Source organism: Nematostella vectensis, chromosome 3, assembly GCF_932526225.1.
Source record: "Nematostella vectensis chromosome 3, jaNemVect1.1, whole genome shotgun sequence".
In the NCBI taxonomy this organism is placed as follows: Eukaryota; Metazoa; Cnidaria; class Anthozoa; order Actiniaria; family Edwardsiidae; genus Nematostella; species Nematostella vectensis.
In genome coordinates this window covers 6643492-6668167 of record NC_064036.1, presented here as the reverse complement: position 1 = coordinate 6668167, position 24676 = coordinate 6643492, and the positions used below count along the sequence as shown (strand labels likewise).

General features: G+C 40.1%; 2 protein-coding genes across 5 annotated transcripts; both read left to right on the top strand.

Annotated features, from left to right (window-relative positions):
• Positions 1-4419: 4419 nt before the first annotated feature.
• On the top strand, positions 4420-7676 carry LOC116611786 (L-rhamnose-binding lectin CSL3). 2 transcript variants are annotated; one of them, XM_032372340.2, is made up of 5 exons: positions 4420-4581; positions 4803-4917; positions 5889-6133; positions 6595-6703; positions 7054-7676. In XM_032372340.2, exons 2-5 carry the CDS (start codon positions 4839-4841, stop codon positions 7347-7349), a joined length of 729 nt encoding a protein of 242 aa, XP_032228231.2. In that variant the 5' UTR covers positions 4420-4581; positions 4803-4838; the 3' UTR covers positions 7350-7676. The 2 variants fall into 2 exon arrangements, with proteins under 2 accessions (XP_032228231.2, XP_048581565.1); XM_048725608.1 differs by having other exon boundaries at positions 4425-4586.
• Positions 7677-9465: 1789 nt separating this feature from the next.
• LOC5504062 (latrophilin Cirl) lies at positions 9466-20261 on the top strand. 3 transcript variants are annotated; one of them, XM_048725510.1, is made up of 5 exons: positions 9466-9972; positions 17624-17865; positions 18071-18124; positions 19036-19126; positions 19233-20261. In XM_048725510.1, the coding sequence occupies exons 1-5, from the start codon at positions 9912-9914 to the stop codon at positions 19529-19531; spliced, it is 747 nt and encodes a 248-aa protein (XP_048581467.1). In that variant the 5' UTR covers positions 9466-9911; the 3' UTR covers positions 19532-20261. The 3 variants fall into 3 exon arrangements, with proteins under 3 accessions (XP_048581467.1, XP_048581466.1, XP_048581468.1); XM_048725509.1 differs by lacking the exon at positions 9466-9972 and adding an exon at positions 16793-17147; XM_048725511.1 differs by lacking the exons at positions 9466-9972; positions 18071-18124 and adding an exon at positions 16798-17147.
• The last annotated feature ends 4415 nt before the right edge of the window (positions 20262-24676 follow it).

The following is a 24676-nucleotide window of genomic DNA, read 5'->3' as shown; positions in this document are numbered from 1 at the left end:
TTCCACCAAATAGTGCAATAAACTAGAATGTATATATCCTTTCAGTAAAATAGATGCAAATACCTGCGCGATTGGACACGCCACCAAGTTCGGTCTTTTTGGCTTTTCAAGACTGGTCTTTGAACGACCCTTCATTCGAAAAATAGAAATTCAACAGACATTGTTAAGCAATTAAGTTAGAGATACAATCTAACTCTGATAAACTTTTAGACTCAAACGAACTACAGGGGACAAATTTTATGGATTATTTTTGGAATTTGGTTGTCAAGACAAATTTCGTAGTGACTTGAATTATTGTATTCCTAAGTTTAGCACAGCAGTATTCTTTGTATTTGCCTCCTACCATACACTTTTTAAATCTAAGCAATCGATCTCAACTTTCTATATGTTTTATTATCATAGCCTTTTCTGATAGTATAACTTTCTTAGTGCTTTGGTTTCGGATTTTCGGTATCTTCCCAAGAATCGACAAGAAGACCAGAATTTATTTATTTATTCTTTTTGCATGGTTCTTCTCGTTTTCAGTCACACGCGCAGGTCGAAACAAAAACTTCACTTTCAAAATCGTTTTGGTGTACGTTAATCAAGTAAAATTAAGATTCCCGTGTACAACTAATACCCGTGGCCCCGTCGCACGATGTGAGATTCCCGCCAATCTCGTCCCCAAAGCCCTTCTTATTTCTGCGCATGCGTCCCCGAACATTTGGCGATGCAGGCACAGAAAGGTGTCTTGCGGCGAGATTGGATTCACGCGCTTTCTTTTATTGGCCAACACAGACAGCCCAAGGCTATTACTATGTCATTGGCAATGCGTCAGTAGTTTCTATATTGTAAACTCACAATATAAACATTCTATGAGAACAAAGAAATAAATGCTATTAATAAAATGAAGGACAAAAACAGAAGCGAGGTTTTGCCAGCGTTTCGGACTTTATTGATAAAATAGCGTTATATAACCGCCCTGAAGATGAATTCATTTAAGTCCGAAACGTTGGCAAAATTTTGCTTCTGCTTTTGTCCTTCATTTTAATAATTGTCATTTCCTCCATGGACAATTGCATCCACTTTGGTTCCAGAAACGTCGCTGTTTGGTCTTCTTTTTGTTTATAATCTCACAAAGAAATAAAGGCTAAAACGGCTCAAACACAACATCACGAGCTTTACTTGCTGGATTATGATAGAAGTAGAAGTGGGGAATCGTAACTGCTAAGGAGGAACCCACTTACACGCTTAGCGAACTACGAGGCATATGCCTAAACACCAGGACCGGGTTCCCAGAAAGCAGGTTAATGCTAACCCTGGCGGGATAAAAGCCTTTTTTGTCCAATCAAAAGTCGAGATAGCCGTATTTATCCCTGGATTAGTGCTAACCTGCTTCCTAAAGACTGTTGCATTTCGGTGTAAGAACGCCTAATTTTCAGTAGAGGCTGGGCCAAGGCGAAAAATGTTTTTTTAACGTTGTTTTTTTAGGTTTCGGTGAATTTAAAAATCTCATCATGGTTGTCTCTTGTGGACCGAGGAAGACGATACGTTGTATCTCGTCTTATCTGTGGACACGCATGTGGCTACGCAGACCAAAGTCAGATGTACAGATGCACAATTATATTTGACTTTGACCTCCCAGTTTGCGATTTTGCGAAGGTAACTTGAGACACACGCGACACGCAACAATATCCCTGCAGGACAATACTTTTTCGCGGCAGTCTTTTATCGCAAAATCGATCGAACCAAGCACCCGGTTAGCACGTGAAAGCAAGCAAGGCAATCAGATCGGCGGCAGGATCAGCGGTTACGAGTTTTAGCAAGGCAACCAAATCCCTACCCTGTTTATGACAGTCTTGCTTAAAATTATGTACCCTGTCCAGGACAGAGAGGCCTGAAATGATATACCCTGTTAAGGACAGATAGGTAAAAAACCATAACCCTGTCCAGCGGCACGTCCCCGTATAGCCCATATAAGAGGGGAAACCCCTCTCCCCTGGAGTTACTGTCTTGTGCGGGTTGAAGGACAACTTTCGTCTTACTGAGACTGATTGTCAGGCCAAACAACTTTGATGCTCCAGAGAACTTGTCCACAGTAGTCTGCAGATGATTCCCCTGGTGAGCCATCAGCGCACAGTCGTCGGCGAACAGGGCATCAAGTATGAGCCCCTCCATGATCTTCGTCTTGGCAGTAAGACGTCGCAGGTCAAACAGTCAGCCGTTCAGCCGGTATCTGATGTAGATACCAAGGTCTAGGTCTCGCACAGCGTGGAGCAGTACCTGGTTAAAGAAGAGATTGAACAACACGGGAGCAAGCACGCAGCCTTGTTTCACACCGTTGGAGATACTGAAGCTCTCAGACGGCTCACCATCGGACAAGACTTCACCCGTCATGTCGTCATTGAACAGTCTATTCAAGGTTGTAAACTTTGCAGGTCATCCAAGCTTACTGAGGATAATCCGCAAGGCTTCGCGGTTGACGGTGTCGAAAGCTTTGGTGAGGTCGATGAAGACTGCGTGGAGGTTCATGTTCTGCTCAAGGCACTTCTCCTGGATCTGTCTTACTGCAAATCCCATGTCAACTGTGCTTCTACCAGGGCTAAAGCCGCACTGTGACTCAGGGAGGTTTTTCTCTGCTACAGATTGGATCAGCCTGTTCAGCATGATGCGGGCGAGGATTTTTCCGGCGTTCGAGAGCTAGGGATATACCCCTGTGATTTTCGCAGACTGTGCGAATGCCATTTTTCTTGTAGAGGGCGACTAATAATGGGTAACGTAGGTCGGCAGGCATTAATTACTCGTCCCAGATGCTGATCAGGACCCTGTGAAAAGCGTACACGGCCTTGTCATGAGGGCCTTGTACACCTCCGTTGGTATACCGTCCTTTCCCGGAGCTTTCCCAGATGACATTTGCTTGATGGCCTTCGTGAGCTCCTCCATGGATGGGGGATCGATTAGTTCCTCTATTAGTGGCTGTTGAGGTACTTGGTCTAGTGCAGACTGGTCTACTGATGACGGGCGGTTAAGAAGTTGACTGAAGTGTTCCCTCCACCTCATGTAGATTGCAGCCTTGTCCTTGATGAGCGTGGCTCGGTCTCCTGGCAACAAGGGCGCGGATCCAGATTTCGATGGACCATAAATTGTTTTGAGGGAGCTAAAGAACTGTTTTGAGTTGTTAGAGTCTGCAAAGCCTTGGATCTCTTTGGCTTTCTTCTCCCCCCACTTGTCACGCATTTCCTGCTGAGCCAAGTACCCTACGGACTTAAATCTGTCTTTCTTTGCGGCGGAGCTCGATCGTTCTGCCATTCCATAAATCCCTTGTTTTTTCTGGCAAGTAGATTTTCAATTGCTTCGTTGTTCTTGTCGAAACAATCCTGGTGTTTCCGCCTCTTTGGGCCAAGAGCTGTCTTTGCTGTCTCGGTGACTACAACTCTGAACTGGTTCCACTTCTCCTTTGGATCTCAATACAAAGGTCCGTTTGCAGTCAGCTTCTCATTCAGGCTGTTCTGGAACTTCTGCAGGTAGGAAGGCTGTTGTAGTCTGGCCGTGTTGAAGGGCGTGCGGACAAGCTTTGGACGCTTTGGGTGACGTGGGACAATGTGAAGTTTCAGAGTGCAGCGGACTAGGCGGTGGTCTGTCCAGCATTTCGCTCCTCGCATGGCTCTGGTGACCTAGACATCCTGGATATCTCGCTGGCGAACGATGACAAAGTCTATGAGATGCCACTGTTTTGAAAATATAATACTCAATGAATTATACGAAAAGAATAACCAGGGGCGTGTATAAACAAAAACACAGGGCGGTGACCAAGTCCCCCAACAGCCACTAATCGAGGAACTAAACGATCCCCATTCTTAGGGAAAAAAGTCATTTTTTATCGGGGGGGAGGGTTGCTAATTTGATTTTTTTTTCTGGTTAAAAATATCGACCCTCCCCCAATCTATCAGATTAAAAGCACAAAAATGGTGACCCTCTCCCAAAAAGTCGACCAAAAATTAAGGCCCTCCCCCAGGAAAAAAAAAACTAAAATTATTGTGTGTTTGTATGTCTGACATAGACATGTACATAACGGGGCGGCGGAGCTGGCCTTAAACTACCAAGCCAGGAGAAAAGTTGATTTCGAGCCCATTTTTCAGGGGTGTAAATAATATTGTACAGGTAAATAATATTGTACTCCCCTGTGAGAATTTTGACATTTTCAAATATATGAAATGCTGATCGTTGCAACCTAAATAGAAAACAGCATCATTAGCTCCTTCCCAACTAAAATCTTAGTTTTCATACCACCCCCCCAAACATGGCAGCCCTCGCAACCCTCCCCCCAATCATAGCAGCCCTCACAACCCTACCCCAAAACATAGCAGCCCTCACAACCCTCCCCCAAAACATAGCAGCCCTCGCAACTATGCGGTCTATGCAAATTACATTCCAAGGATGCCATTTGACCAGCTGCTATGTCCGGGTTCATCATTAATTCTCGCAGGTTTTTAGGCGCATTGCTTAGAAACTCGGTTCGGGGATAGTTCCATCCGTCTCCCATTCTGTACCGGTGTCAGTGAATACGTACTGCTTAAAATCCGGCAGAAAATCGCGCTGACGGTGAGGTAGTCAGAATCAAGTTTTCAGCCTTGGTTATATGCTGTATCGAACTCAAAATCGAGTCAGACTTTTAACGCTCTAAACTCGTAAAATTGAGCTTCTAGGGACGGTAAAACACCACAGACGGATAGATTTACATCCAAACAAAGTTAATTTCATGAATTAGAGAATGAAGATTTGACTTATAGATGTTTTTTTTGCGTTATTTCGTATTTCCTTAGAAATCCTTCACTGGCGGGTGGAAAGCCTGTGATTCTATGCTTTTTACAAAGCAAGGCATGCTTCTCTTTCCATGGGCCTTCATCCTGGCTAGCTTCTTGAATTTTCAAAAGAAAGGTAAACTGCCTTGTTGTTTTAGATATACTATATAAACAAAGGAAACAGTCCGAAATTATGCAATGCACAAGGAAAGGTGAGCTATTTATTATACACAAGAAAGGACCCTTCACAGCATCGTCATTTGACCCCGATAACGAACTGAGTAGGAACAGAGTAGCATTGGAGGAATTAGGGGGTTTTATGTGTATTTTTCGATGATGGTTGATGGCGACACAGCCGATAATTAATAATACAGGTAAATGCATAATGAATAAAAAGAAGAACCCAAACGGTCTTTGTTTCAGACTTCTAACGAGATTAGGCAAACACAAGAAGATAGTATGTTTGCAATCATACTATAATAACTGTAAGAAGAAAAGGTCTTTATGTTCTTTTAATAAAAAAGAAGAAAAAAGCACAAAATGTGAAAGTTGTTAAGAAATGTAAAATGTTTTTGTTTTTAAACTAATAATTTATTCAATTATGCACCTATCTCTTTACTGTTTTAACAGAAGCAAAATTGCCACATTGGAAAACAGCGTCACTAGCTACTTAGAATTATTTCAAACTTATCATAGATTTTCATTATTGGCCCTGGCAAATCAAACAACTGAACTCCGTTTGTTTGATGACGGAAACCAAAAAGCGGATTATCAGTTGAAAAATGGTTATATTGAAAATCGTAGTAAAATCGGGTGCCTATGGCTTCTGATTTAGATCAACTACGGATTTGTTTTATCAAGACTTCTGCGCAAACAGATGCGTTTGACATCCTTTACTTTTGAAGATTACTTTAGCACTTCTTCGGCATGGGGCCAATAATGCTACGAATTAGAATGACAAACATCGTCAACCGCGCAAGTCTACCAGCGATGTTGGCAGATGATAGCTCTGTTTGCATAAAGCCCTAACGCATGTTATGTTCTATAAACATTGATATATTCAGCGTTTTTTCCATACTGTTTATTGGATGGAGTTATTTTCTTTAGTTCATGGATGCAAAATTGTCCCGTGGTTCCCCGAGTTCAATGGAACGTGGTTACAAAACCACATTATCCAGAACCTCACGACCCCGACGTCAAACCAATGCCAAGCCACATGCTTCGCGAATGACAGCTGTCGATCATACAATTTTTGCCAAGAGCTGGAGCTTTGCCAGCTCAGCAACTCGGATCACGTGGAACACCCGGATGACAAGGTGCCGAGGAAGGGATTTGTCTACCGGGGAACCGAGGTAATGGATTACTTTGCCTCTTTGACACTTTGTTAACGGTGCGTGTCAACATGCGTCCGCACCCTCCCCCCCCCCCCCCCCCCACAACGAAGCAAAGCCCACTTCCGCTTCGCAATAGGCGTGCTATTTTTTCTAATATTAGACAAAACTATAAAGCCTAAGCGAATTATAAAAAAGGTATTCTAGATCACTCTTGAAAATCTAAAAGTCAAACATTTTTGTAAACCCGTGGAGATACTGCAATTGAATAAAAAAAAATACCTTTTTGTTTTTTCGGGGGTGGTCAGATTTTTTTCAGTTAACTCCCCCCCCCACCCCTCATGAAAATTAAGTCCAATTTTTACGAATTTCAACCCACCCCCACCCCATCACCCCCAAGAAAAATCCTGGGCACGGGCCTGCTACCAGCGTGTGTGCCAATACACCAACTTTATGGTTTGTTGACTTTTGAAATCTTACAGAATGCTTGCGCGTCTGGCCCATGTCCTTCTGTCCTTCTCTGCCAGGCCGACTTTGTTCACGACTCGTATACATGTGTATGCCCTGCTGAGCAACCGGACTGTCTAACACGTGAGTCAAAGAAAGAGTCTAATATTTCCACTACTATAACACCAGCTTTACGGCTTTTTCAAATTGGATGATGCAAATAGTTTTAATAGAAAAATAATAATAATAATAATAATGCGCCTCGATCCCGAATCAGAATGTGCGATATATCTTCGCCCAGAGATCGACTGTTATAAATGTCTACACCGTAAAATAGTTTTTTGAAGATTCCTAATGCAAGTGCATTGTTTTTCTATAAAGAAGCAGTAATCTTAAAAAAAAACTTGATTTCTAAAAAAAACTTTATATTTTTGCAGCACATAATACGCCGAAACATTTTTTTTATTTGAAATTCTTATCTCTTACTTTTTTAGAGCCACCCATCATCACGTGCGAGAACCATAAAGCAGAATATTCGTGTCCACAAGGGACTGTCTTGGACATCCAGTGGGCCTTGTTTGCCAGGTCCGCCCAAGAGCCGTGTCCCCATTCAGCTAACAGCATCTGCACCGCCCAATACCCCCAGACCCTCGCCAAGGTGCGAGAGTACTGCCAGGGGAAGCGGTCGTGTAGTTTTCATTCTAGCTCATCATTGGTGGGACGCGATCCATGCCCTAATGTGTACAAATATCTCGAGACACGCTATGCTTGTAAATGGGTTCCTCTCTAACCAGTGACATCACTTCCTGTCGGTGGCAAGCCAATCCAGAACCCTTTTACCTTTGCACGCGATAGATTTCCAAGACTTAGAAAAAGGAATTAAGCATGTACCGGATGTAGCACTGTTTGGTTTTACGTTATAAAGCAAAATGTTATCCATCATTTTTTTTGTAGGCTAGTGTTTTCTTGACTTTTCTATACGTCGTGATCCTGAATCTAAATGTGTAATATATCTTTACCCAAAGATCGACTGTTATAGGTCTACTCCGTAAAATAGTTTTTAAATATGCATTGTATTTATTAAGAAGCATTAATCTATAAAAAAAAACTTGATTTATTTATTGCTACTAATACTAAGTAGAATGTGACTGGAGGTCCAACATTACTTTCCACCCCCAAGATTTTGTTCTATAACGGGGGAGGGACCTTTCTTTTCTATATCTCATTTATGGTATGTGAATAAACAAGATCTCTTGTAATGGAACAAGCGCGTACACAGGATGGGCTGAGGGGTGGTGCGAAGTCATAGGTGTCATGGAAAAAGCATAATCTTTGAAGATTTCTTAATAAGAAATGACCCACTTTTTCATGTGTACGCGCCTATGGAGGAAAGGGTTCGAATGACAACCTTATTTGTCAACTTTCCTGGAATACGACGTCTGTGATCTGCAAAAAAAAAACCATGCCAGGCAATCAAGTGTGCCTCCCAAATAAAATCCCCCCCTATGCCCCCCCTTTGCTAATGTTGAGAGCCTGTCATTAGTTTACGATAGCTGAAGTCCAGCCCTAAGTCAACATATTGGTTGAGAGGAGTGGGAAAATGGGCGCGGCTAATAATAGGTTAACCTGTATGCACCCATACGCACAAAAAGGGGTACCGATTTGAAATGGATCAATATATAGTTTTGGCGGGGATTGTGGCTTTCTTATTACTTGGTCTAATTTTAGTAATTTTGTGAATGAATTAATTATTGAAGAACTAGAGTCTAATAAGCCCACTTAAAGTAATGAATATGAACGTGTCAAGGATGTAAAATGCTTAATTGTTTACATGCTTAGCGTCAGTTCCCTATTGAGGACCGTCGGCAATTCAGGGTTATGATCTCGACAGCTTGGTCTGTCGTTGCCATCAGAGTGAACGGTTGTGCCATAACCCCATGGATTCAATTGTTTTTCGACATAAAGCGCTAAGAAACAGACTTGATTGGTAATTTTGTTGATTGAATTAAGGATTTTTTTTAGTTCAGCAAAATAATTAACATCCCTTGAAGAATATTAAAGCAACTTTTTGATCTAAGCAACATAAGTTAATGCTGCTTATTCCGATACCAAGTTATTCTAAAAATAAAAACAGTTTAAAAGTTCTTAAAAAGAAAAAGAGGAAAAAAAAGAAAAAAAAACCCTTTGCTGCTCTATAAGAAATTTTAGACTCAATCGTGGCTGATAGCATATGCCATCATCATCAGCTTTTTCATTACTTTCTACAAACCAATCAATTGAATATTGACTCTAGTAGTATGGAAAGTGGACATTTTTTAGATCTCTTTCCGTATAGGAAGAGATTGCAAGATGATACCGAAACAGCTTGCATTATGCATTATTTAGCAAAAGATGCCAAGTCTAAAATGTTTTTGTTTATTTTTTCGACAATGGTGGACGTCCTTGCACACAGTAATTATTAGTCTAGATATATATTTGTATGAAATGTATACTATACTGTTTGTATTTACATTCCAGCGGAAGCCTTAGAATTTGCTGTCTTATCGATGTCTTTTGGTTACAGCCTGCGAATGTTTTTCACGAGAACGCAATGTACCTTGGTACTCTATGTCAAAACCACGTGCCCCCTCCCGTCGAAACCACAATCCCCCAACCCTCCCCTCCTCCCTTGGTTTTAGAACCAGTTCTCCGCCACTATTTGTATATGCTTCTGTTTGGATTTTACTGTTATTCACGCAAGTATTCTTTTACTGATCTCCCTTTTTCTTTAGCTACGTTTTGCTCTTTGTTGGTCATGAAATGTGTTAATTATTTCTTTTTGTAAGGAAGTGTGCCCCTTTTCAAGACTCGGATTTCGACATGAACCGATATTGTAAGTAGTTATTGCACACACCTTGTTCGAATAATGTTTAAATGTCTCGATGGAGTAGCCTTGATAATTCTGACCATGCCGACTTCTTCAAACATGTTTCGCTTGACATGTGAATGCGGCATTGGATATTTTTTGTTTGACTTGTTAGGGTAGTGGTCTTTATTTATTATCAAATTCTTTAGCGATCACGAATAAGATTATGTGTGGAAAAGTAGTTACACACTTAAAAGAAACAACTCTTAAATGATTTGGGTGCTCTTTGTTGGCTTCGTATGTAGAACACTAATCGGGATATAGCATTCAAAAAGATTCTAACTGTGAGAGTTGTTAAACATTAATGAGTTTGATGAGTGATCACTGGTATCCCCATGAATAACACATGAACATGCAGGTGTTTATGGTTTATCGTATTTGAGAAAAGAAAAAAAAAAATCAAGAAAGTGAGGACGAAATTCATTCACTCCATCTCATTCCGAGATTATGGCTTCCAGGTTGCTGATAAAACTTTTGGCTCTGCTTTATTCTTTCTCTGAAACGGAAGGTAAGTATAAAGCCATTCATATACATAATAGAAATGGCGGGAATCAGGTTGAAATGAAATAAAATGGACCTTCTTTAAGACTGGACATTGCAAACTGAAAGCCGATAATGTATATCTTCTAGTTTGAGAATTTAGGTGAATAAGGTAACACAAGGCTAACTCAACCAGTTTTTCAAATTTAAAAGCAAATTTATACCTGGTGGCAGAAGCCGGAAAATAGGGGTTTCGCACAAGTCGAGAGCTAGAGTAGGTTTGAGACCAGATTTGAGTATATTTTGGTCTCCTGAACAACGCCTGGTAGTTAGTGGAGTCGAATTGTGGTATAAGTTGATTTGAATTATTTACGATTTTCTATTTCGGGTGAGAAACAACATGGTAACCGAGTATGAATTTTATAAAATAAATTAATTAAGCATGCAAAACATAACATATATAGGCATGAAAACATCATAAAAAAATACTTCCCATATGTTGCAAATGATTCCAACAAATACAGCCTAAAACCACAAGGTGCCCGAAAAAAAAACCCATAGAGTTTTCATTCTATTTTCGTTTAAAACTCAGAAGCTACCTAAACACGATTACTCCAGGGTCAAATATGGCATCTGAGCTAAATCTAGGGTCCTATATGCTTTTCTTGTATATGTAATGGGGCAACAAGGATCATTTTTTAAAGTTTGAGGAAGTTTACCAAAAGTGACCTGGATGGCCGAATGGCATTTATCCAGATGCAAATACGTTTGGGGAGCTTGTGCAGAAATATTTCACCATCATCATGATGTAGATCACCACCAACAACTGCTCTATTCTTAACATGGTCTTCGATCAGTATTTTGAATACAACCATTGAAGCTGGAAGAGGGCCAAGAGAGGGTCTACAGATGTTCTTGCACAGGCGCCCCAAGTTCAGAGCGCTTCGATACTAAAGTTTATATGGACATAGAAACGTATTAAAACATAAAAGAATTGCTAGTGGATTTCGGTGTATAATAAAAGCTGAGCCGTTTTGAGAGTTCACAGGAGAGTCCTTTAATACCTAGAATCCCGTAGGAAAAGGCAACAGGCTAAAAACAGATCGCCACGATAAAACTGAGAATTCGCTGGCCAGTTTTGAAGGAAATATCCAATCTGCAATCTGCACGCCAGGCGATGCAGCAACTCATATTCTTTCATTTAAGCCATCGCTGCCACGAAAACACGAGAAATATTAAAATGCTGTTACCTCCTACCACGGGCAAACCAGACGAAATTTGTTCTTGTATCGAATAATTTTATCTTTAATTTGTTTACCGAATATATCTATAATAAAGCCAAATTCTTGAAGATGTTGTCCTAGATTGATCTGATTCCGTTTTAGCCGTGATTCATAACAATTTAGTCGATTTTCCTCCCTCATCTCGATTAACTCCTCCCCACTCGTAATAAAATACAACAGGGTAGGAAGCTCCACGCCCTGGCAAACACACATTCGACTCTTCGAGGCAACTTTTTCGGCAGAAAGCGGACAGCTTTTCCCTTCATTCAAATCCTATATGCCATGGAAGAATAATTTCTAAACACATCTATCCAAGAAAAAAAATCCAAAGGGACAGAATTACCTTGCAATTTTTCGCTGCAAAGTCGAAATTTATTGTTCTTCTAGGGTGCTGACAAACGGCCGGTCCACTGAGCGCGCTCGGGGACTGGACACAACAGAAAATGCAATGCAATGGCGACTGCTGAGACCATTGTATTCTGTATTGTGTCCAGGCCCCGACCTCGCTCAGTGGACCGACTGTTTTGAGAACACCAAGAACCAATCACATGAGGAACTAACTGGAAAACCCTTGTTCTGTGTTTACACGTGAAGCAAACACCGAGTAGACGGGTTGGGCTAACATGTAGTGCGAATATGGAGCAACAACTCATCGCTTTCCAGCCAGAGGCCCTTGCCTTCATTCTTGCAGGACACAACGCCGTGATCACGGGGCAGGAAGAAGTGGGGAAGAGTGTTCTTGTCGAAGAAATAATTAGGAGTTTGATGAGATCGGGAAAAGTTGTCACCGTGATTTGTGTTAGCGGAATTTCCTGTTCAGTTTTACGAGCCCGAGGGGGGGGGGGGGGGGGGCGAGAAAAACAGACGGGGGTGCTCGAAAGCAAAATAAATTTTAACCCAAAGGGATGGCACTAAGGGCGTGGTCAACAATAATTCTTACCCCTAAGAGATAGCACATTGGGTGTGGTCGAAGGAATTTTTAACCCTGAGAGATAGCATTAAAAAACAATGCTCGTTTTAATTGGCTGACGGATCTTGTATTGTTATGTTACCCACAAAAAAGTCGAAAGTATTAACCGATCAGTTGACTTGTGGTTTATTGTAAAATACGTTTCGAGCTATTGGGCCACTATTTAACGTGAGACACCCTAAAAGATAGCAGAATCGGAAAAATCCCCCTCCCCCGGCGTAAAAACCCCTAAAAGATAGCAGAATCGGAAAAATCCTAAAACAAACCCTAAGAGATAGCAGTTGGTAAGAACTGGCTGAGAAGTTCAGTGCACATTTTGTGGAGAAAATAAATAACCTAAGACAGAGCAATAAAAGCTCCTCTCAAGTTAAAATAACAAACTCCTCTTCTCCATTATGCAAATTTGAAACCTTCAATGAAGTTTCTTCTGAAGCTGTGCGCGAGATAATTGAGGAAGCGCCATCTAAATCCTGCTTGTCAGACCCCATCCCTACACGGCTTCGTAAATCCTGCTTAGATGAATTACTACCCATCATAACTTCAATGTAAAGGCATCATTTAAAAATTGTGTTTTCCCACGTTCTTTTCAACAAGGTTGTCTTTTTCCTAAGATTAAAAACAACTCCCTTGATAAAGAGGACTTTTTTAATTTTAGACCCATTACCAATATTCTCTTTACTTCTAAGATAATCGAGAAGATAGCTTCAATGCAGACTCGCCACTATCTGGTCGAAAATGGTTTGTATCCCGAATTCCAAGCGGCGTATCGGAGATTCCACAGCACTGAAACCGCCCTCGTCCGTGTGTAGAATGACATCTTAAGAGCTATGGACGAGAAGAAGGAAGTCATCTTAGTCCTACTGGTTCTCTCAGCTGCATTCGATACTATCGATCATAAGATTCTCATCGATAGGCTATCTTCCCGATTCGGTTTTAGCGGCACCGTCCTACAATGGTTTTCTTTCTATATTAACGGTCGTACTCAACGGGTTGTGATCGAGGCAGCTCAATCTGAGCCTTGTATCTTAAACTATGGCGTCCCTTAGAGCTCTGTTCTTGGCCCCTTGTTGTTCATCTTATATTTTGCCCCTTTGGAAGAACTGATTAGGTCTCATGGCCTCAACTGCATGCTCTACGCTGATTACTCTCAGCTCTATGTTGCGGCTTCACCCGATAATAGGTGTTCCACCATTGTAAATCTTGAGAGATGCATAGTTAACATCCAAACCTTCTTTGCAGATAATAAACTACGCTGCAACCCCACAAAAACCGAAATAGTGCATTTCCACTCTCGATTTGTTGATTTTTCTTCTCTAGAGGGCAGTACAATTAATAACAAATTTGTTACTGCCAACCAGGAAGCTCGTAATTTGGGTGTTATTTTTGACATTAATCTACCCATGTCTAGTCACATAAACAGTGTCTGTCGATCAGCTTGGTTATCTTAAAGAAATATTGGAAGAGTTAGAAAGTACCTAAACAAATCCAACACAGAACGGCTAGTTCATTCTTTCATCTCTTCAAAGATCGACTACTGCAACAGCTTGCTATATGGTCTTCCTATAACTGAAATTAGCAAATTACAAAGAGTGCAAAATAATAATAATAATAATAATAATCGTTTATTCATACTTTTGTAGCAAAAGCTAAATTACAGTATGTCGGCCGATGCACACTACACTTAACAATGTATAAATATATACTAGCATAACTACTGGAAACGAATTGTGATAAAGTTATTATACCTTCCAGTTACACCAACTGATTTATCCAAACGGCTGCAACCCCCCCTTAGCGAGTAACCATGGGCGACCTCAGTCCCAGATTGAATTATATATTTTATAGGCTCAGTGCATCTTGCTTTGGTCATGAATCGACGGCACAGTTCTGCTCTGCGGACTGTAAGTGAGTCCATTTTTGCTACTTTGAGCCCTGATTCATAGCTAAGGCAAGGGTAGATTATTCGAATAGCTTTTCGTTGCACTGTTTCGATAAGCTCTGCAAGGTACTCAGGAAGGGAGGCCCAGACAGGAGCAGCGTACTCAAGGACTGACCGAATTAACGAGCAATAGATAAGGACCATATCTGACTGCTGGACACCTGCCTTCCTGAGCACTCTGAGGGCATAGAGGCGCTTGCTAGCCTTCTTAACAATGTGGTCAACATGAACATTCCATGACAGATCAGCTGATATGTGTACACCTAATAGCTTGTAATATTCAACTTTCTCAACAACTGCGCTCCCAAGGATTAATCTTTGGGGGACAGAAGGTTGGTACTTTAAGAAATTGATCTGAAGCTCTTTGCATTTCTTGGGGTTCAGACGCATGCCCCTTGATGACGCATATTCCTTGATATCATTAACAATAAATTGTATGTAACTGGGAGAGCATCTTGGAACAATTTCAAATACGGTGGTATCGTCAACATATTTAACTCTATTAGGCCACCTTGCAAGCAGACGGTTGACTAAGATTGCAAACAAAAGCGGAGCAGATTTCGTGCCCTGTGGAATACCCCCATTGGGAACAACTACAGATGACAATGCATTGCCTACTCTTACACGTTGAGGTCTATTTGAGAGAAAACAGCAGATCCACCTTATAATTACATTATGAACGTTAAGCAGTTTCATTTCGTTCACTAATGCATTATGATCAACCAAATCAAAACCTTTAGAAAAGTCTGCAAAGAACACTCTTATAAAGCAATTACCTTTGTCTAAGGCAGCTAGTATAATATGGAGCATATAAACTAAGGCATGTGTTGTTGATCTGCCTGACATCGAAAACTGCTTAATGTCCAGGTTCTCTGCAACTTGATTCATCAGGTGTTCGAGAGTGAAGCCCTCTAGAATTTTGGCCAACGGTGACGTAAGAGTAATTGGTCTGAGATCATCCTCAACTGTCTTGGGTGGGGTGACCTTGGGAGTAGGAATGACCAGGGATGTCTTCAAGATCTCTGGAACACGCCCTTCTCTGAGAGAACTGTTGTACAAATCACTCACAATCGGAGCTAGTTCAAATGCAAACTCTTTCCAAACTCGCGACGGCACTTGATCTGGGCCAGGGGACTGCTGCCAGGGGACTGCTGCCAGGGAAACGCTGCGGCAAGACTTGTGACTCTGACTAAGCGCAGAGATCATATAACCCCAATCATGCGGGAACTTCATTGACGTCCGGTTGAAAAGAGAGTAATTTTCAAAATTCCTCTGCTTACTTTCAAAACGCAAAATCGCTCCGCCCCCCCCCCCCCCCCCAATATTTATGTGATCTTTTTAAACCTTCCCTTCCTAGCCGGTCCCTGAGATCAGCCAATCAGGGACTGCTTACTGTTCCCCGCTCCCGCACCGTAACTTTTGGGTACAGATCTTTCTCTATAGCCGCCCCTAAATTGTGGAATAACCTTCCATCCGCTATAAGAAATGTTTCTAGCGTGTCCATTTTTAAGAGCCAACTGAAAACGTTTCTCTTCGAATAAAAGAAATAAAGAAATTTTAGGAATAAAGACATTTAGAAATTCATAGTTTTTTTTCTTTTTTGTTACTTTTCTATACAATGCAAAATCTGATGTTCTTTTTTTATATACATATATACTTATTTTTATATACATATATTTCACTTTTACATTGTAAACGCATTGAGGCGTTAGCAAAATGCGTCCAAATAACTGTTATTATTATTATTATTATTATTATTATTATTATTATTATTATTATTATTATTATTATTATTATTATTATTATTATTATTATTATTATTATTATTATTATTATTATTATTGTTATTATTATTATTTTACACCCTAAAAGACGTCTACTTTTCTGGAGAGTCCCCCCCCGGGTTAACGAGAGTGGTATAGCTAGCACCGTCCAATCCCCGCTATGGTTCGGGAATCGACGATTTGCCTTTTATATTTGTAATGGGAGAATACCCATTACACGAAATGCCGGTAAAATAGTAACTTTGTTTTCCTTTTTCAAAGAAGTACTATTTGGGCTCCCTGTGGTTTTAATGTCATGCAAGGCTCACCTTTGGTACAATGAACGCACTATCAATGCAGGACTGCAAGTGCTAATATTGCATGCTTTCATGATAAGTTAGCTCAAGAATGCTCAAACATTCTCATAATATTTATGTGCAAGCCGAGTCATTCATATATGAATCAAATATATGAATCGGGTACCCTGTGGTTAAAGGCTGTTGCAGTCGGAGACTTGCAACATATGGGAAGTATGTTTGTAGGATGTTTACATGCTCATATTATTCGTATGTTGTGCATGCTCAATAAATGAATTTGTCAAATTAATACTCGGGTACCCTGTGGTTTTTCAGCCGACCTCCAGGTGTTCTTTAGGGGGCCAATATCTACTCAAGTCTGCTTTCAAACCTTCCAGGCGTTGTTAAGGGGACCAATATCCACTCAAATCTGCTTTCAAACCATCTCTTACTCTTGACTTGTGCGAAAAAGGGTAAAAGGGAGCCCAAGTTATCCGAAGAAAATGCAGATTCAAAGGCTCAGTGTTTCCAAGTTCCTTCCCATCAGTCAGTGAGCTGAGGGGGGGGGGGGGGGGGGTGAAAGTTTAGTCCGGTACCCCCCCTCCCCCTCCCCCACCACTAATATTTGTAAACTCGCTCTTTCTATTACCAGATGATTATGTGACAGAGGGTTTAGCCCTTGAAAATGAGAAAAAGATTTAAAATTAAAAAGGATTGTAGCCTTGAGAGTTGTAAAAACAATTAGGAGTGTGAGTAAATACTAAATTCGACTTCTAAGTATCTGTATGAATAATATATATTTATGCAGGTGTTAATGTGTTTATCATAATTGTGAAACAACAAGAGACCGGAAAGTGGGGATAAAATTTCACTCCTCCTCATTCCGAGATTATGGATACCAGGTTGCTGATAAAACTTTTGGCTCTACTTTATTCTTTCTCTGAAACGGAAGGTAAGAATAAAGCCATTAATATCTAATGACGGTCTTTCTGTATGATGAATAATAGAAATGACGGAAATGTGGTGATTATATAAAATGGAACTTTCTTTGCAACTCTGGACTAAGCTTTAAGCTGAAGCCATCATGAAACTAATGATACATCCTTCTAGTTTAAGAATTTAAGCGAATAAGGCAATCAGAAACTAAAAAAAATCCTTTTTCTGAGGTGTTGATGTTTTAAATTTTATATGCAGTTTTTTAAGGTCTTCAACTAATAGTTACAATGTAAACACAGTGGAATCTTGAATACTCAAGGGGGTCAAAAACACTTTCGTGTAAAAGGGAGTCCGACTTAGGCATTGATACATTAATCTGAATTTGTATAGGAATTTTAGAGAAGGATTTTCAGAGGAGGAATTTCAGTGCTCGAACTGACCTGTATATGCATGGACACTAAACTAACGCCTTTATAACAATGTTCCATAAAGGATGCAAATCTGTCATCTGGCTACCCGAAGTCAACGGTAGCTCACTGCTAAACCACGTGATCCTGAACATTACAAACAAGCAGAGCCCTGATGCATGTCAAGTCGAGTGCTTTATGAATGACAACTGTCGATCATATAACTATGACCGGAAGTTGCAGCTTTGCCAGCTCAGTAACTCAGATCACATGGAACACCCGGACGACCTGCTTCCGAGGGAGGGGCTCGCCTATCAGGGATTTGAGGTGAGCATACACTTATTATTCGAATAAGCGCCGAGGCGCTAATCTATGAGTATTCATGCCAAAGGTAAGCCACTATTTAGGGGAGGCGCTTATCTCTCCATTCAAGGTGTTTTTTTCTATAACGGGCAAGGGGTAACAACATTTTCAGAACCATAAAAACACGCTTTTAATAACAGCAAGAGACTGTTAATATTATTCCTCGTAGGAAAGGCGCTTATTTGGGGAGTTATATGAGAGGGACCCACAATCCTCAACAAAAGTAAGTGGGACACTTCTCATACGAACAACCGCCAACCCTCTCCCCCCGATTAATATTGGTTAGAGGCGATTTTTTAGCTCAAAACACAAGCAGTAGCAAGGTGATCATTTGCCCTCCAACATTGAGGAAGGGGGAGGGAAAGTGTCCCATTAGTTTTGTTACAGATTGCAGTTATTCGATAATCGGTAGACATATTTTTATTTTTCACTTTCCAACTGATAAATCGTGACAATTAGCGCCTAACCACTAACTCCAATGCTAATGAACTAATCAATAATTTATGACAATGTCGTGAGCTTACCTTTAAAATTCAATGCTCAAAAAGTGGGTTATTTTTTTATAAAAGAATATTCAAATACTATGCTTTTTCCTTATTTACCTATAACTGCACCCCCCTCTCAGCTAATCCTGGGTACACGCCTGCTCATTCAGGGATGTCCTCGATAAATGCCGCCTAGCAGTTTATCTCAGATTCTTAGTATTGTACACGTTGGTCAGGGGACATGTTTACCTGGGTAGGTCTATTAACTTAACCCAAACGCCCTCCATGCAGAATCCCTGCTATAAGAAACAGCATCTGTTAGACCCAAAAGAAAACTTCAGATATTCAAGACTGCTAGTCGTCTCTCTTGGGGTATTTGGAAATGTTTTGTTTTGGATGCAAAAAAATTGGTTCTTTCTTTTTGAAGCATCGCAAATACTATAATTTTTCCATTTTCCATATGTTAACTATGACTCTCTCGAGCATTTAAATACATGTAGGGTGTAGAACAAATATAATTTTGACTTAGCCTATGCCATACAAAAATGTCCGTCAAGCAATGCACCATGGGCAGGGTGAACCACACCCTATAAACGTGTTTTAGTCGACAGTATTTTGTGTAGTTAATTCTTCATTGTCTATGTTGCAGAATGCATGCAGATCTTCACCATGCCCTTTAGGTGGAATATGTCAAGTAGATTTCGCCAACAACTCGTACACATGCGTGCGTCCCTTAATCAGTAAGTTGACATCCATTGTTTTACTTCAACTAAGGTATCAGGTGTGCTTTTCTGTCTCCATGGTCAACAAGTTTAACAATGATTGACGACCATTAATCTATTTCAGGGAAGAGTAAAATAATATGTGAGAATGAAAATGCACAGTTGTCCTGCTTGGAAGGATTTGTAATCGACGTAGAATGGGCGCTCTACGGCAGATCATCTGTAAGCCAGCCTTGTCCTCACGACAAGGCTGAAACCATCTGCATCAAGAAAGACACTGTCCATGAGACACTCCGGAGAATCCGTGATCTCTGCCAAGGGAATAACTCTTGCAGCTTTGTCGCTAACACAAACACAGTGCTCGGTAACGACCCTTGTCCTGGTATCTACAAGTTTCTTGAGCTGCGCTATGTGTGCAAGTAGAGACAGTGATATCTACAAGTACCTTGAAATACGCTATGTGTACAAGTAGAGACATGGTATCTACAAGTTTCTTGAACTGCGCTATGTGTGCAAGATGATATCTACAAGTACCTTGAGCTACGCTCTATGTGTACAAGTAGAGACATGATATCTACAAGAACCTTGAAATACGCTATGTGTGCAAGATGATATCTACAAGTATCTTGAACTGCGCTATGTGTGCAAGATGATATCTACAAGTACCTTGAGCTACGCTATGTGTGCAAGTATAGACATGATATCTACAAGTACCTTGAGCTATGCTATGTGTGCAAGATGATATCTACAAGTATCTTGAACTGCGCTATGTGGGCAAGATGATAATGTACAAGTACTTTTAGCTACGCTGTTTCGAAGCAGGGCTCAGTACGTCTTTAAAATCTTCAATTGATTAATCAGTGTAGAGAAAAGTGCTAGAAAGTTATAAAAAAAACTACCACCAAGCGTGTTTGTTATACTAACAGTGCTTAGCTTGCTTTCGTGGCCTCCTTGTGGATATTATATTTTGAAGTATACCTTCTCAAACTTTTGTATTAGTGGCCACAGGGCGCAAATCAGACTAATTACACACCTTTTTCACAATATTATAATTCATGTGTTATGTTACCGTCACAGCGGGGCTGCTTGTTAATGAAACGCTAGTGCAATACTTTCCATAACATACTGGAACATTATTAAAAGACAACACCTATGTGCTGTTGTTAAATTTTTCAGGACCCTCTTCTCGTGACAACTGAATCTTATATTGACTAGTACGTTACCAGCCGTGTGAATGTCGTTTGACTAAAGCAATGTTATTAGCAGTTGTTAAAATCTAGCAGTTGTTAGAGTCATTGGTTTATACAGCAATAATGTCGGGGCCAAGAGTTTGCTAGATATACACTTCAAACCACAATAACCCGACTTGAACAGGCGAATACTGGACCACGTGTGACGACGTCACGCATTCTACGTCACACATCAGTGTAAGTTTGGTTTGACTAATAGATTGTGTAGCCCAGTGGCATCCACCTATAGTGTTTATAAAGCTTGTCTGTGGTCTTTCTAGTTATACCATTTAGTAGTGTGGTAGCAGGATAGAAGATTTAGGTTCTGTCTAGTAGTATGGATGTCTACTTATTCAGCTTTATAGTGACCGTGACCGCCTTTCTATTCATCACAGAAGGTAAGAAACATTATCTTATCATAGAAATGCAAGGCCAACAAATAGTAAGAAAGCACGCGTTACTATAGGGGTACTTCTGCCTAGAAAATTCTTCCTTATGTAGAATTATTTACGCTGAATGTCTCGAGTCAAGGCTTCTTTTCTCAGAAGAGATGATTAAATTGTTTTTTGTTTGTTTGTTTTTTCTCTTTCATGTTTTCATAAATATCTATTAATAAGAAATGGATCGATAAAACGTTAAAGTTAAAACACGTGACATAAGATAGATAAGATATTTAACTTTGAAAAACGGTACAGGACCGTCTTCATATAAAAAAAAGCTAAAATGTTAACAATATAAAATCACTCAGAATCTTAAAGCATTTATATAATGACTTGCTTTAGGACAGAATTTATTCCTCCTTGCTCGGGAGTAAAAAGTTCATTAGCGCCTCTTTCGTTCAATACCCAATCGAGGTATCGTTGTAAAGAGGTCCTCGATTTTACGATATAAAGGAAAATCCATTGAAAATATCGTTGTAGCGAGGTCGAGTATTAATTAAAATTATCAACTTTCAAAAATTAATAATATAGTGGCTGTACGCCTTGTAAGACTATACAGTGAGTCTCTGTATGACTGTAATCTGTCAAGTCAAAAAATCGATTAATTGTACTGTACTCAACTGAATCATGTGTGGTGTCTTGAGTTTTCTCTCTTTTTTTGCTAAACAGATTAGTAATATTGTTGTATCGAGGTCCAAATTACGCTTGGGAGAACAGATTTGTATCGTAAAATCGAGAATATCGTTGTATCCAATATCGTAAAATCGAGGTAATTTCTCATACATTTCACTGTATTTTCGCCGGGAGAAAAAAAAACCCATCGTAAAATCGAGGTTATCGAAAAATCCAGTATCGTAAAATCCAGGTTCCACTGTATTCCAGGCATTTTCCTCGCAAATTCCTTGGCAAGACGATTTGGAAAAATCCGAGATATCTTATGCTCTCTTGCCCCGTATAATAAACCCGTTTGGTCGCATTTTGCTTGGTAGGAAAATCTGGAAAAATACATCTCGCATTTTCCCAGCGTTTACCGAGAAGGATAACGCGAGTAATCAAAAGATTTTCCTGACGAGAAAACGTATGGAAAATTAACCCCGTATAAAAACCCTGTTTGGTCGCATTTTCCTCGCATTTTCCTAGGTAGAAAAATCGCATTTTCCCAGCATTTACCGAGAAGGATAACGCGAGAAATCGAAAGATTTTCCTGACCAGAAAACGAATGGAAAATTAACCCCGTATAATAACCCCGTTTGGTCGCATTTTCCTTGTTAGAAAAATTTGGAAAAATCCATCTCGTTTTCCCGGCGTTTACCGCGAAGGATAACGCGAGTAATCCAAGATTTTCCTGACCTGAAAACGGATGGAAAATTAACCCCGTTAAGCTACATTTTCCTCGTAAGGAAGGATTATGGGAGTATTTCTAAGAATTTTTCAGACATCGGAAATCGATTGGATTGTCTTATGTTTTGGTGTTTTTTATGTTTTCTTCGTCCTCGTTGGTTTTGTCTCCAACAACAAGAGGCTTCGTTACACATTAAAAACCATCTTTTATCTTTATGTAAATGTATCCCTGTCCAGCTAAAAAGCTTATTTTAATGAAAGTAACACCCCCAGCCATAACCTTTCTTGTTAAGTTTCCGCCTGTTCGCCTTCATGAACTCAAAATCTTCTTGTGTTTACCTCGCTCATTATAGAGTCGAGTTTAGCAAAACTTTGAAGAACAATGACATGGTCTTCTAGAACTCACGTATCGCGGTCATCGAAGACATCATCATCTTTTTCTGCAAAACTTAGTAGAACAAATTCTAATGTTTTCTCAAAGGGCTTTGCCTTTTTACTTACTGCTGCGTGTTTTATGTATTTCTATGGCAATTTCTAAATGGTAGTTCTACGACCGAATGGTGTTTATGAGTAGTAATTATTTGTAAAGATAAAGGTGATAAATTAACTCAAGCGATTTCAGAACAATAGATAAATATTCTTAGGTCACGGCTGCAAAAAGATAATGTGGCTCCCATCAACCAATGGGAGCTTGTTGATAAATCTTGAATGGGTAGTCCTATGTTTTATTTATATATATTTTTCTGAGTTTGTAACAAATATTTTGGGATCCATTGGTCCATTGGTCCATTGGTCCTTTCAGTTGGCAATCGCTATTTTTCGCTTGCAAAGGGAACATTTTGACGCTTCAAGAAGCTTCTTTAAAAAGTCTTGAAACAATTAAAATTGGTTACCGCATTCTCTGTGCTCAACTTTTCAATAATTGAATCCTGAAGCAAATGTTGATTTTGAAATTAAGGAATCAAATAGACTCAATAGTTAGTAAATGTTCAGTTTTAACTGTCTTTTTAGAATTTTAAGCATTTAAAATCCACTTATGGATTTGCTATAAAACCATGTTTATTATAATCGTATAATCATTTTCATATTGTTATAATTATCATTGTTATTACCTCTCACCTGTTATCTATAAATATTCTTAGGTCACGGCTGCAAAAAAATAACGTGCTCCCAGCAACCAATGGGAGCTTGTTGATAAATCACGTGGTTTAAAATCTCACCAATGGGAATGAGGGTTCGTGTGGGGCTGCTTGCTTTATGAATGACAGCTGTCGATCATATAACTATGACCGGAAGATGCAGCTTTGCCAGCTCAGTAACTCAGATCACATGGAACACCCGGACGACCTGCTTCCGAAAGAGGGGTTCACCTATCAGGGAACGAAGGTAATAGAAGAATAATTTGCATCATTTAACCCCCTCCCCCCTAATAGAAGAATAATTTGCATCATTTAACCCCCTCCCCCCTAATAGAAGAATAACTTGCATCATTTAACCCCCTCCCCCCTAATAGAAAAATAACTTGCACCATATAACCCCTCCCCCCTAATAGAAGAATAACTTGCACCATATAACCCCCTCCCCCCTAATAGAAGAATAACTTGCACCATATAACCCCCTCCCCCCTAATAGAAGAATAATTTGCACCATATAACCCCCTCCCCCCTAATAGAAGAATAACTTGCACCATATAACCCCCTCCCCCCTAATAGAAGAATAACTTGCACCATATACATAGAAAAACGGCGTCTAAACTAGGCGTTCTTGGAAGGATCGAGGTTTTCATGATTCATAGCTCATCCATTCCCGCAAAATATCAATCGGGTCCTGTGTCCCTTAAACAAATTGCAACAAACGAGGGCATGCTACAGACAACAAGTCTGATTCTACTGTTCCAGAAAATATCCATACCCCCTTCTTGAGGGGCTCGGAGGTAGGGCCTATCCAGCCATCTTGGCGAGACAAGACACTTGTAAATGGCGTCGGAAGCGGCTTCAGAACACTCTGAACTTACTAAGTTCCTAAGTTACCTACCATCCAAGAAACAATTCAAATGGAATTCGAATGCAAAGTCACTTTTGGAATTTTGCATTAAAGAACTGCAGGATGGAGATCAAGACGCTTTGATAAGTCATTCTTCAAAAGAAAACTCCGAAGTTTACCGATTCGAAAATATAACGGTGAACTTTTATCCGTCTACGAAGACCGTACAACTGCAGGGTATTGGTAAAGATTATCTCATCAAGAAACTGATGTCTTTACCTGATTACTCTGGACAGACAAATCAGACAACTGATTGTGATATTATCGAACAGGAATCTATTGTAACTGAGCAAGAAACAACGGATCCAGTCGAACTCTCTGAACCGTGTAGTTCAAAGGTCGCCTTAAAGGACAGCTCAGATCAAAAAGGTCATGATGACCGATATCAAGAATTTCTCGATTTCAAAGAAATGATGAAAGGCTTCATTGAAAAGTTTGACAAGAAATTATCCGATCTTAGTATGGATATGAACGAGCAACTAATTCTAATCAAAGATCTGGAATGCCAACAGAAG

Coding starts and splice junctions, on each gene's coding strand:
- LOC116611786 (XM_032372340.2), top strand. CDS start 4,839: ATGCTTTTTACAAAGCAAGGCATGCTTCTCTTTCCATGGGCCTTCATC. Junction 4,918..5,888: donor CTTGAATTTTCAAAAGAAAG/GTAAACTGCCTT, acceptor TATTTTCTTTAG/TTCATGGATGCAAAATTGTC. Junction 6,134..6,594: donor TTGTCTACCGGGGAACCGAG/GTAATGGATTAC, acceptor GAAATCTTACAG/AATGCTTGCGCGTCTGGCCC.
- LOC5504062 (XM_048725510.1), top strand. CDS start 9,912: ATGGCTTCCAGGTTGCTGATAAAACTTTTGGCTCTGCTTTATTCTTTC. Junction 17,866..18,070: donor TCGCCTATCAGGGATTTGAG/GTGAGCATACAC, acceptor TATTCCTCGTAG/GAAAGGCGCTTATTTGGGGA. Junction 18,125..19,035: donor ACCCACAATCCTCAACAAAA/GTAAGTGGGACA, acceptor TCTATGTTGCAG/AATGCATGCAGATCTTCACC.